The sequence below is a fragment of the Dryobates pubescens genome, chromosome 2 (genome assembly GCF_014839835.1).
Source record: "Dryobates pubescens isolate bDryPub1 chromosome 2, bDryPub1.pri, whole genome shotgun sequence".
Taxonomy (NCBI): domain Eukaryota; kingdom Metazoa; phylum Chordata; class Aves; order Piciformes; family Picidae; genus Dryobates; species Dryobates pubescens.
The window spans coordinates 16,912,879-16,925,430 of NC_071613.1; the positions used below are offsets into that span (position 1 = coordinate 16,912,879).

General features: G+C 45.2%; 1 protein-coding gene across 3 annotated transcripts in view; it reads right to left on the reverse strand.

Moving 5' to 3' along the window:
• Window positions 1-12,552, reverse strand: part of ALK (ALK receptor tyrosine kinase) — a 357,461-nt gene that overhangs the window by 15,249 nt on the left and 329,660 nt on the right. For all 3 annotated transcript variants that reach the window (XM_054171222.1, XM_054171207.1, XM_054171215.1), the window contains 7 exons: window positions 11,680-11,778; window positions 10,625-10,777; window positions 9,901-9,999; window positions 7,995-8,181; window positions 5,871-5,961; window positions 4,885-4,949; window positions 3,706-3,835 (listed from right to left, as the gene is read on the reverse strand). In XM_054171222.1, coding sequence (XP_054027197.1) covers window positions 3,706-3,835; window positions 4,885-4,949; window positions 5,871-5,961; window positions 7,995-8,181; window positions 9,901-9,999; window positions 10,625-10,777; window positions 11,680-11,778 — 824 coding nt within the window. The remainder of the gene's footprint in view (window positions 1-3,705; window positions 3,836-4,884; window positions 4,950-5,870; window positions 5,962-7,994; window positions 8,182-9,900; window positions 10,000-10,624; window positions 10,778-11,679; window positions 11,779-12,552) is intronic.

Consider the following 12,552-nt stretch of genomic DNA (forward strand, 5'->3'; position numbering starts at 1 on the left):
TGATTTGAACAATGTATTCTGTTTCTCTTTTCCCCCTTTTTTCCCCCCCTTCCTTCCCCTCCTTGGATGAATTCCTTCCACCTTTTATTTGGCTAAATACAGTCCTAAAACAGATGTGACTGCCCAGCCAAGGGCAATTTAGCCATGTAATTTGTTTGAAAAATGGAGGTTTGGGATTCATTTTGCAAGGGGAGCAGCCTTGAGACACCAAAGGATTCACTTTACAGCTTTTGCTCCCCAGATGAATGGGTAATGGCAGCTGCAATGCACCACTGCTCAGAGCAGTGGTGTGACACCTCCCCAGGTGAGGCTGCATCTTGCTAAAGGTGAAGGGAGTTCTGTGTATTGTTCAGTGTAATTGCTGCTCTGTGCAACAGGCTGCACAACACAAAGGAGGGGAATCATTTCTCTGTGTATGATTTATCTTCCAGAGCTGTTCTTTGGTTGCTGTGCTGTGTGTGAGAGAGCTCAGCACTGAACTTCCCAGAATGGACAGTTCTGCAAAGCTCATAATGAGTCAGACTGCCTTTCTCCAGGGGAAGAGGTAGTCCTGTAATAGAGGTGAAACCTCATTAGAAATGGAACACAGGCACCCTTCAGGGCTGTAAACCCTGACCCCTGGAAAGTATGAACCTGAAGCTCATGGGGTAGACTGGGCTGGCATAAGCTGACAATATCCCAGCAACAGTCACTGGAATTGTATCTGTGATGTTGGATGAACATTTGGCTCACTCATCTGATCATTCTTGCTTGGAGCCCAGAAAAAATGTTGCTGCACATCTCTTTCATTATTTACATGAAGAGCACAGACAAACAGCATGCAGTAAATAATCTGTGCTGGCAGCATCCTGACCTGCCTTTAAGTTGGCCATCATGCCCTCACACCTCCTGGGGTAGCTCTAGTTTCCCATTTCACATCACTTGCAGTGCCTTAAGTCTCCCCTTCCCTCACTTCACCTTCTCCTCCACTACTCCCTCTGCTCTCTTACACACTTCTCAGTGGCTGAGTGCTCAACAGTATGCTGTGGGTGTCTTCCTTCAGGTCACACAGGTTCTCACTGACCAGCAGCAAGCCAAACAGGACAATTGTTTTGCCCAGTGGTCACCCTAGCGTGGTGCTTTCTCTTTCCTGGAGCCTTGGGGATTAATGACAGGTTAATACCTTTCACATCTCTATTAAATTTGACTGAAACTGGCAAATGAATTCAAAGTTACTGGCAGGGGAGTGGGGAGAGTGACTGGGGGAAGCAGGCAGACAATGAACACGTAAATCTCTTTTGCAATCAGACTGCAAGCAGAAGGAGGTGGGGAAGACAAGGTAGTAAGGAAATCAGCTGGAAAATAGAGAACTGGAAAAAAGCAGGGGGAAATGACAACAGTAATTCATATGATGCTTACTGCACAGTAAGCAGTGCACCTCTGCTGCCAAGGCAGTCAGCTATGTCTTGTGTGGTGAAATTATTCCTGCTGGATGCAGCGCTCCTCAAAGCCTGTTTACTCTGCACTGTCCTTTGTCTTTTCCTTCCTTTAATGTCCCTGGAAAGCCACACATCCAGCCTGCTGTGCCTGCCATCTACCTGTCTTCCTGGAATGAGAAACAGGAGGACCAAAGCAGCTCCTGGTTCATTAAGAGCAGTGCAAAGATACATCCACCAGTGCTGAGCCACGAGCCTTGTGTACAGAGACTTGGTCACACCTTAGATGTATGCAGAGGGTAAATCCACTTCCATAGCTGGTTCCCAGTGCACAGTTCCCCACATGTATCTCATTTCTCATTTCTACCTTCATTGTTTCTAAGCTAGCAGTCCAACATGTGCACCAGAAGCTGGTCTCTTGGCACTCACAGCTGCCATTAGGCTCTCAGAAGCTGTCCTGGCAGCCAGACTATGAATTACCCTGCCACTGTAGGCAGGCAGCCACCACATGGGATAGCAGCAGAAGTAGAGCAAGGCAAGGAGAAGGAAAGTGTTAGAAGTAAAAAACCAAACATGTGGATCTATGTTTGCACACAGTCAGGCTGTCCACATTCACTCAGGTGTTTAAAAGGAAGCATTTCTGAGCCTGTTCCAGCTTAGAATCATAGAAACATTTCAGTTGGAAAAGACCATCAACCGCACTCTATGAAGTCCACTACTAAGCCATATCCTCAAGCACCTCCAGGGATGGTGATTCTTCACTTTCAGTGAAGAGATTTTTCCTAATGTCCAGCCTAAACCTCCCTGGTGCAGTTACTTGGGATAAAATACCAACACCCACCTCACTACAACCTCCCTTCAGGTAGCTGTGGAGAGGGAGAAGGTCTCCCCTCAGCATCTTTGTCTTCAGACTGAACAACTTCAGCTCACTCAGCTGCTCCTCAGAAAACTGGCTCCCCAAGCTGCCCATCTGCATTTGAACCTCAGCTTTCCCAAAGTGTGATGGGAGAGAGAGAAAACAGCAACAGCCCCAGGTCTGCTTCAGTTCTGGGAGCAAGGTAAATGCAGGAACAGGGGAGGATCTCCAAGTGTGTAGTAGTAGTTATGGTCAGTGTCAGAAAATCTCAAACAGGTCAGGAAAGATAAAGAAAGAAGATGAAAGGAAGTATCTGTGAAGGCAGAAAGAGAAGTACCAAAGAATCACAGAATGAGTTCAGCTGGAAAACACCTCTAAGATCACCGAGTCCAACCATCACCCTAAATACCACCATGGTCACTAAACCATCTCCTGAAGTACTAGGACTACCTATTTTTTTTGAACACCTTCAGGGACTCCACCACCTCCCTGGGCAGCCTTGTTTCAATGCCTGATCACTCTTGCAGGAAAGAAAATTTCCCTAATACTCAAGATAAAGCTCCCCTGCTACAACCTGAGGCCATTTCCTCTCCTTATATCACCTGATACTAGGGAGAAGAGACTAACCCCCACCTCACTCCAAGCTCACTTTATTGCAATCCATGCCAGACTGTGGTGGTCCTGAGCAACACAGAACATTTTATGTGTCTGAAACCAGATTTCAAGGGAAAAAACACAAACAACAAACCCACAAAGTTGATCTGTTTCCAGCTGCCTTGAGCAATAATCTTATTTGTATCTGCTGCAGCCTATTTATATCTCTCTTGTACTGAAAACATCTTGCTCTGTGTCAAAGAAATGTAAAGATGAAGCATGAAGCTGGGCCCTGGTGCTGGGCGTATTTCTGAGCCAGGGACTTGGTGCAAACTTTGTTCATCTGAAATACTGATTCTTTTCTAGAAGTTGCCATTTATTTCTCACACCTTTCCAGCTAGCTGTCATTCCCTGTTAATGCTGATTTCAGCAGGAAAATCCTGTGAACTCTGGACTAGAGATATTTGCCATTAAGCCAACAGCTGCAGGTCAGATTCTGTCCTTGCCCATGTCATTCAGGCATGGGCAGATACCCAAAGAAAGGCACCTGACTGACAGTTTAAATAATGGATTTATCTTTACCAGCTCAGTGCATCCCCCAGAGCTGCCCTGAGATGGTGTGAGGAAGGTTAAGAGTAGAGATTAACTTCTTGGGTTTGAAAACTTGGATTTTGTTCTTTCATTAGATAGCATCTCCAGTGCCATCTACCAAAGGCTTGGGATGAGGCACCTCTGCACAACTCCAGCAGCACTGACCTGCACAGGTCAGCTCTCCTCTAGTTCTGTATTTGTCACATGGCTGCAGCTTACTAAGTAAGATTCAGTTTTGTCTCTTCTCACCGGTCTAGGCCGTGTCTCCCTCAGGAAGGACTTCAGGTCCCCTCCAGCCATGAGCTCGAGCAGAATGAAACGGGGCAGTGCCTGCAAGCTCACCCCGATGCAGCGCACAATGTTCTGGTGGTTGAACTTGCTGTGGAGACAGGGAGACTCAATTATAGACACTCTCCAATCCATAAAGCACAGTTTAGATGAGACATTAGGAAGTTCTTCACTATGAGGGTGGTGAAACACTGAAATAGCTTGCCCAGAGAAGCTATGGATGCCTCATCCCTGGAAGTGTTGAAGACTGAGATGGATGAGGCTTTGAGCAACATGGTATAGGAGGAGATGTCCCTGCCCATATGATATGATGAATTGCAGAGAAGAATCAGAATGTTTTGCTGTGGGGAGTGGATTGCTTAGAAAGTAACAAATCTCAAAGGCAGGGTGACTGGAGAAAGCAAAAGTGCTACTCCTGCACTCAGTATCCGTCTGCATGGTCCAGAACCAGAAGTGAGGAGTGGCTTTTGGCTGCTTTTCCTCTTCCTATTTTCTGCATCCTTTTTGGGCTACAGTAAGACTTTGGGGTCATTGGAGGCAGAGAATGTCTGGTAACAGAAATAAGTCTGCTCCTAATTTTCCTATGCAGGGGGAAGAAGCTGGGCTAGGGCAGAGTTGTTCAGAATAAGGGATCTGCTCAGGTGGGGGATATTCCTTAAGGTGTAGTCTGTAATAGTTCCTTATTTCTCCTGACCTCAGTGTGATGATTAGCCATTTCCATGGATTCTGGGACTGCCACTGACAAGCAGCATGACAGCAGCATTAACTCAATGCCATCTATTATTTTTGATTAGTCAAACCCACACTCCTAGGGGTTAGTTTTACCTCATGTTCTAACCTCTAAAAGGAATCAAAGGACCCTATTATCAATTCTGAAAACTAGGCCTAAAGATCTTCACTGTGGAGAATGAAAATGAGTGTGGACCCGCTTGAAAATTTAATCCTTAGTAATCTGGTGCCTCTTTGCAAGAAGAACAAAAAAGAATGGCAATGCCTCTCCTCTTTGTAAAATACTGACAGCCATAGGCTAAAACTGCTGTATGGTTGTGTTGCATGGGCATCACCTCACAACACCTTTTTTCTTTACAGTGCTGGGCTTTGCAAACCTACACAAGCAATGTTCACCGCATTCGTACACACCTGATAATGAGAGCTTCCATGAGGAAGTCCAGCTCATCTTGCTCTGAACACACTTCTGGCAATGTCTGGAAAAGAAGGAAGAGGTTGATGAGGAGAAGATATTTGAATCTACAGATGTAGAACACTTGACACAATCAACAGCACTAACATTGTCTGCAGCAAGCCTTGTTCCTCTAAAGGAAACCTCACTCTAAGGTAACAGCTGCAACAGACAAAACTGGCCTGTGAAGCCAGTTGAGAGGTAATCATCTGAACACATGGCCCATCAACATCACTGTCATCCTCCTCCCAGCAAAGTAAATAGCCCAGAGTGCACAATGTATGGGACTCTGCTGTAGAGAGGATGAGGAATGAGACCACAGCTTCTGAGCAGTCCGACAGTTCAATGCTCCTACCTTCCAGCAAGACTATGAACTATGACCAGCATTAGGACTGTGTTGCTATGCAATCTCTAGGAGGAAACAAGCTAGGTAGGCTGCTGAAGGGAGGGGGAATCCTACCAGGGTCTCTCAGCATTGAGCTTCACTCTCAGTGCACATCCATCCTATAATGGAGTGGTGAGATATCTGGAAAGCCAGCCATCTCCTACCTGCAGGCTCTGATGTATGTGCCAGCTCTTCTTGGCCCCGTGAAGACTTTTGGCCTATGACTTAAAGGCTTTGGACAGGTTACCACACCAGGCATAGCATATGGAGGATGGACAGAGGATAGATTTGTTCCTCATCCCTGCAGTTTGCTGCAGCTATATGGGAAATCCTTGCCTATTTACTACTTACAGACCTCTTTCAATAATCTCAAAAGCCCACATGCTACAAGCTGTACCTTCATTCTGATGCACTGAAGTCCTGCAACACAGCAGCAACCTTTCCAGCCACATCCTTCAGTACTATAGTAAAGCTTTATTTATCTTCATTTTTATAATGCATTGGGACTTTGGGGTGAAAGGTGCATGAAACCATCATGATAACTCATACACTGTCACTTACTTTCACAGCCACCTGCAAGGGAGTGGGGTCGCTGGGAATCCCTGCCACCTGACCTTCATATACCTCACCAAAGGCTCCGTGGCCCAAACCCCTGGACAGACCAGAGAAGACAAGAAGGTTTTACTACAGAGAACACACATTAGAACACTGTGGTCACAGCTCCCAGAATGGGCCCACAATTTCCATGGAAGTGCAAGAGGGAGACCTGGATACTGACACCGATGTTACCACTCCTCACACTATGTGGGTGACCTGACCTTGATGTGATCTTTCCTGGACCTACAAAGTATTTAGCTGGGAGGGAAAGCAATCTTCAGAAGTGAACAGTCTCCACTGAAATCAAGCTGCTGGCACTGCAGTGTATAATAGATAGCACTCTTCTATGGCTTTAGTGTGGGTGCTCTAGTGGTGGGCACTTCAAAACAGGTCAATAAAGATAGATCTTAACTCTTGGTGTTCCCACACCCTTAGACACATTAACAGTTCCCACAATGTTTACTTTTCACCATTACAGAAAACATTGAACAGGAAACTAGGAAGGCACAATGGTTCTCAAAGGACCTGAATCCTAATCCAAGTATCTTCTCCTGATTTATTTTGTCATTCTGAGTAAGTACCTTAGCCAGTAAATGGTGATGATAGCACTTCATAAAACACTCAGCTCTAGGAATTTGTGCTGAGAATCGTTTCTGGCACTGATCATACTATTAAACGCATAGTTTTATTTAGAATAAAGGTACAAGAAAAAGAAGAAGGGATTGAAGCAATCACAACAGATCCTGTTCTGTGTCCCTGTGATTGTGATGTTGCATACCTGTCTATTCAGTATTTGCTTGCTTAGCATTAAGCCAGCTGGTACAACAGCTTACCACACAGTTTTGCCAGGATAAATACCATTCTAGGCAGTGAAACTCCAGTGAGGACTTGTGTTGCCTGTGGCTCAATCATTTATTTTACTAACATGTTGTAGGTATCAGCTGGAGACACTATTCTTGGCTATGTCTGACCAACTTATTACAAACTGAGGGTATAAACCAGCTAAACCAGCTCATCGCTCACCCTCCTCCCAGAAAGTCCACCTTCTCTGCCTTGCCAATTCCCTGCTCTCTGCACCTTGTCACGCCTCAAAAATCATTTTATGGCCCAAGTGACAAAGGCAGCAGCAGCAGAAGGTACATTAGAAACTTCCAGATGCAGTCCCACAAGATATGCAGGTAAGGGGAATGAGATAAGAGACAGCCAAACGTTGCAGACTGAGTAGTCTGCTCCACATGTCAATCTTATTTAGCACCATAAGCTCCCTAGTCTTCAAGCTCTCCTGCTTCCACTTCTTAGCTTTTTGTGTACAACTGCATGGTGCCAGGGTAATGCTACATTCACAAGTGGCACACACTGGATCCTGCACTAGAGTTTTTCTTCAAAGACTGCTTTGAAACTTCACAGAAGTTCTGACCTAAGGAAGAGTGGTCAGGATGTCCAGGGAGGTGGTGGAGTCACCACCCCTGGAGGTGTTCAAGAAACCTGTGGACATGACACTTGGGGACATGGTTTAATGGCCATGGTGGTGTGCTGGGTTGACAGCTGGGCTGGATGACCTTGGAGATCTTTTCCAACCAAAACAATTCTGTGATTCTATGACTGCTGTGTTGTATTCCTGCCTTTTTAATACTGTCTGGTAGTTTTGAACCCATTGCCCTTTCCCTGCTATTTTACTTCAGGTTGTCATTGCATTTACCAAAGATCCCACCCAAACCTTTAAAAGAGCCTCCTACAAGCCTCAGCCCTCCCAGCATTTTGTCAGTTAATACTGCAAATGAGACATTCAACTGCACAGTCTGCAGAAGATGTGTCTAAATTATTGGTGAGGACTCTTCAGTTCCTCTTATAATCCCAGAAGATTAATGCTGCACCTGTGAAAGGTCAAGGAGACTGTCAAAGCCTAGTCCCCTCCACACAAGCCTAACTATTGCAGCTTTACATCTGTCTTATGAAAAGGGGCACGAGTCTAAGAGTGCATGGGGATTTGCACATGCCTGCACAAAGACAAGAGCTCACACCTGTGGGAGGGAGGCAGCATACCTCAGTCTATCATGTGAACTATGAGGAAGGCAAAGGTCAATTTACCGGATGAGGGAGATGTTTTTCCGAGGCACCTCTTTGAGGTCACTAATGGATGTGGTCTTCCCTGCAAAGCAGTAGTTGGGGTTGTAGTCTGTCATGATGGTGGAGGTACGCAGCTTGCTGAGTTTGTATTCTGGGCTCTGTAATTCCATCTGCATGGCTTGCAGCTCCTGGTGCTTCCTACGATATACTGAACACGGAGGACACAGTAAACCAGAGATGAAGACTGGCTTTGGAACAGGACAGCAGCCATGCAGAACAACTTGCTGGGATGCACTGCCTGGCCAAATTTCAGTCAGTCAAACCAGTGACACTGTCATCACTCTGTATGTCAAGTAATTACAGACAGAAAATGGAATCTGAAACTATCCAGGAACCTTTACTTTACACATGTTATGAAGAAGCAGGCTGGCTCATGAACTGTTTGGAAGAAGAAAAATAAAGTTCGCCTGCAGAGATCTCAGGTTTCACAGTTCTGGGGGTTTTGTTCGCTTCTATTGAGTTTAACAGTAACTTTCAAGTATGAATCCAGCTCCAGACCTGAGGGAGTCAGGGTATAATCAACTTTCCTCAAGTGCCTAAAATCTGAAATGAATTACTGCATCATGTTGTTCAGAATGGATAAACTGTTACCCCAGAACAAGGAGCACACTCCAGGTTAAATTAGCTCATCTTGAAAAACTTCTGTTTCTAAACAACAGAGCTGGACCAAACCTGAACCCAGTTCATGGTAGCATTAAATACTTTGAACCACTTCACTGGTACTTCTAAAAGGTCAGTAGAAGTCACACCTTGAAAGAAGACAGTTCTGTGGCTGCTCCTTCAAATAGTGACAGATACTGCAGGATTACTTTTTCAAAGCGAGGTGCCAGTCGTGAGCAGGTTAAATCACCATTACCCTTCTATTGATTTCTGTGGGAGCTGGATTGAGGCCAGAGACTGTGATGGTGATAGCTATTGCATCTTCTCCAGCAGATGTTGCTCAGGGGAAGAATTTAAGGGGTAAACATGCTCTCACAAAGGCAGATGGGTGCAATGACCTATCCACAAACCTCTCCTGTCCTCCATTTTCCTCCTCATTGCTTTTGGTTTGATTTTTCAGAATCACTGCTCTTCCCTGAGATGGCAACGATAGGCTAGTTGGATGGAAAGAGGATTACTCTTCCACTCCCTGAGAAGTAATTAGTAATTTTAAAGGGCTGCTGTCAGGCCAGAAATCATAAGTGTGGGACCATGTGTTTGCAGCTGATAACTCCTGAAAGTCTTAAAACTGAAACAGCTGCGCAAATCTGATTTAATAGTTGTCATTTGCCGCTCCGGCTCTGTCCCTCCTCCAGACTACACACAGAGTGGACAAAGCAAGGTGGTAGGGCTGTGGTTTGAACCCCTGGCTGCTTTTCATCAGATCTGTTCTGCTCACCATCGAAGGCAGGTGAGCAATTGTTTAAAATAAGAAAATGGAAGGGTACAGAATACCTTCTGGAATGCCAAATCAAGAGGCCAAGAATGAGCAGCAGCTGGTAAAAGGGGGACTTGTGTGAGGATTCAAGGCTTAAATGTCACATATTAAGAGGCTAAACCTGCATACAGGCACACAAACAAAGCAGCTTGCTTTTAGGCATTAAGCACCAAAAAAGTCTCACAAAACCACTGGCAGCTGGGTTCTGGCAGCTTTATAACACAAGCAATAATACTCTTCTGAGATGCAGCCAGTAACTGAAACCTCCTCAAATTGGTCACTGTGGTTAGAAACAGCTACTGGAAACTGAAGGCAAGGTGTGTGTGTGGGAAGGTGCCATTAAACACAGCAGGAGCTAAAAACCTGATGCCTTTTGCCTCCCAGGGCCTAATTATCTCTGGCTCAGGTCCAGCCCTCATATGAAAATATCTTTTGCAGAGGAACACTCACCTATCATGATGCCTGAAAAAGCCAAAATTAAAGCAGCCACCAATGCTGAAGTCACTACAGACAAGACCAGGGAGAGAGGAAGATGAACCACTGGCTCAGCTGTAAGAGAGGCAGGAGAAGAAGGAATTACATGTTTAAAAGGATCTTACAGAAGCCACTTTATTCAAGACAGATTTTTTGGCTTTTCCTTTTATTTACTCATCTGCTGCTCCTAGAGTGTAGGAGCAACCTCTGGCACAATCAGTTCTCAGGATCTATGACCTCTAATACCTTACTGTTTCACTTTGCTCAATTAATATCAAGCCATTAAAAACAGATGGTTTGCTATCCATGAATTAACATGTGCACTCCTTGGGTATAAAAACAAGACCATAAAAACCAGGGGCAGGAGGTTGGGGAGGTGGAAAGAACATTACATTGGTGAGGTTAAAGTGCTGCTATCAATGCCAAATCACAGCAAAATCAGGAGGAGGACTGGCATACATCATCTCCTAAATGCATCTAACCCAGGCAGAGAAACCTGGTAACAGTAAGTGTAGTACCAAGTATTGCATGGCTGCATCTTCACTTGAGACCACAAGGCATTCAGTGACCATCTATGTACTCCCCCCCCTTGGCAAAGTGACCATCCTTCTTACCATGGGAATGATACAAACACAGAACCATTTTCCCATGCTTGCACTTTGTTTCACATGCTAGCAGCCTACCCCACACATGTACTTACCTATGCAGGACACACCATCCTCAGCCAACTCTGTGCCTGGCTCACAAAAGCAAATGACGTTTTGAGTCTCAAGGTCTACACGGCACTCGTCCATCTCACAGTGACTGCAGTTAAGGTGCAGCCTAATGTCCACCTCTCCGTGCCCCTCAGTCACTAGGGAGTGGATGAAAGAAGCTGAGTTAGTAACTGTAAAGATCATTCATGTAAGTCCCTTGGGCACTGAGAGAAACAGGGGTGCCAGATGTGGCAGGGAAGGGGGCCAGCTAAGAAACCAATTTCTCCCCACTTTCTGTAGCTCCTGTCCTTTTGTCACGTAGAAAATACCATCCCACCAAACTGGCCCCACTGCAGCTGAGAGGCACTGGCTTGCACTGAGCGCACAGTCCTACCAGGTTAGCAAGGAGGCCAAGAGAAACCTACCCTTTCAGCAGTGTGTGGGGCTCACTCTTTTCATTTCCTGGCCTTTATTCCCTCCCAGATCAAATCTTGCACTCTTTTAAAAACCCCTGGCTGTTCTAAAGCAAACTTTGCTTTGGGACAAACAGAGATTTTTGTGTTTTCTGAACACACTGCAAATGTATTCCAAGCATGGACTTCTGGGCAAACACAGGCAGTATTTGTCACTCCCACAGATTGCTGAGCAACACTGCATGGTTTTCTCTAGAAACTTCCTGGGCCAACAAGGATACTTTGCTGAGGGATGCTCTAAGGGACGCATTTGTTAGTGAGCAGTCAGTTGCTTTGTCTGCTTCTTCCCTTAATTATTTAACTAAGAGGTTCTGCTACCACCTTCCCTGGCCAAAATTATTCTAGAGGCTGGTAGACTATTTTGTTGGGAAGTGTTTTCCAATAGCCCTGATCAGCTCTCCACCTGCTTTCTTCCTGCTGCTTCTGTTTCTTCTCCATTGCTGAATTGTTACCATTCCTGTCTTTCTGCCTTCTCATGCACACGGTGACACTAAGCTGTACCCGAGGGCTTGTGAAGTGTCCTACAGATGCAAACTACTCTTAACATGATATATACCCACTAGAAGACTTCTGACCAATGTGAATACCTTTAAGTGCTGGAGTGTATAAAGTACCAATGGGATTAATAAAGGACACACCATCCTCCCCATCCATCTCTGGGTCATTGTCCATTGCAGCATTGCCACCTACATCAAACCAGAAGTTACCTTAACAGAGCGAGGCTCGTTGGCACTAAAATACAGGTAAGCATTGCAACATGCATGACTTCAGCATATTTAGGGAGGCATACAAATGAGAAGGGAGAAGAAATCAAAGTATTTCAAGTAGAGGGAACACTTAGCAAGTTGTGGCATGAACCACTGGTCTTTTATCTCTAGAACTTCAATTTAAACAGCAGCATCTTGCAGCAATTTCTGAGCTCTGTTTTTAGACTGTTACAAGCTAAGGCAAAAACTTTATGTTTAGGCATTTGGATGCTGTGAAATGTGTAAGCCCTCCTTAAAATTATGCAGCCAAGAGACTGGAGGGCTAAGTTCAGCACTCTTGCTGATTAAGCTATACATTGTGTCAGCAGAGGGAATGGATAATCTGATGTCCTTCCTCTCCTTTGCACCATGAAGGCAGGCTGGTCCACCAGGAGTGGGGACTGAAGGAATTTATGAGTTGCTTATGGGTGCTTGGGCACAGAGAACATATCAGGAGCAAAATATAAGAACATAGGAGAAGCACATTGTGGACCATATAATTTGTACTGCAAGCATGCAAAGGTTCCCCCACCCCAAAATGGCTTTTCCCCTAAATCCATCTTCAGTGAAACTAAAATTAAGTCACGAGAGGCATTCTGTTGGAGAAAGAAGCATTACACAACAACATTGTACACAACATGCACATCATCATTTAAACTCATTACTCCTGCTCAGGATTTCTAGTCTCTCATACACTTGATTTAAGCTGTGGAG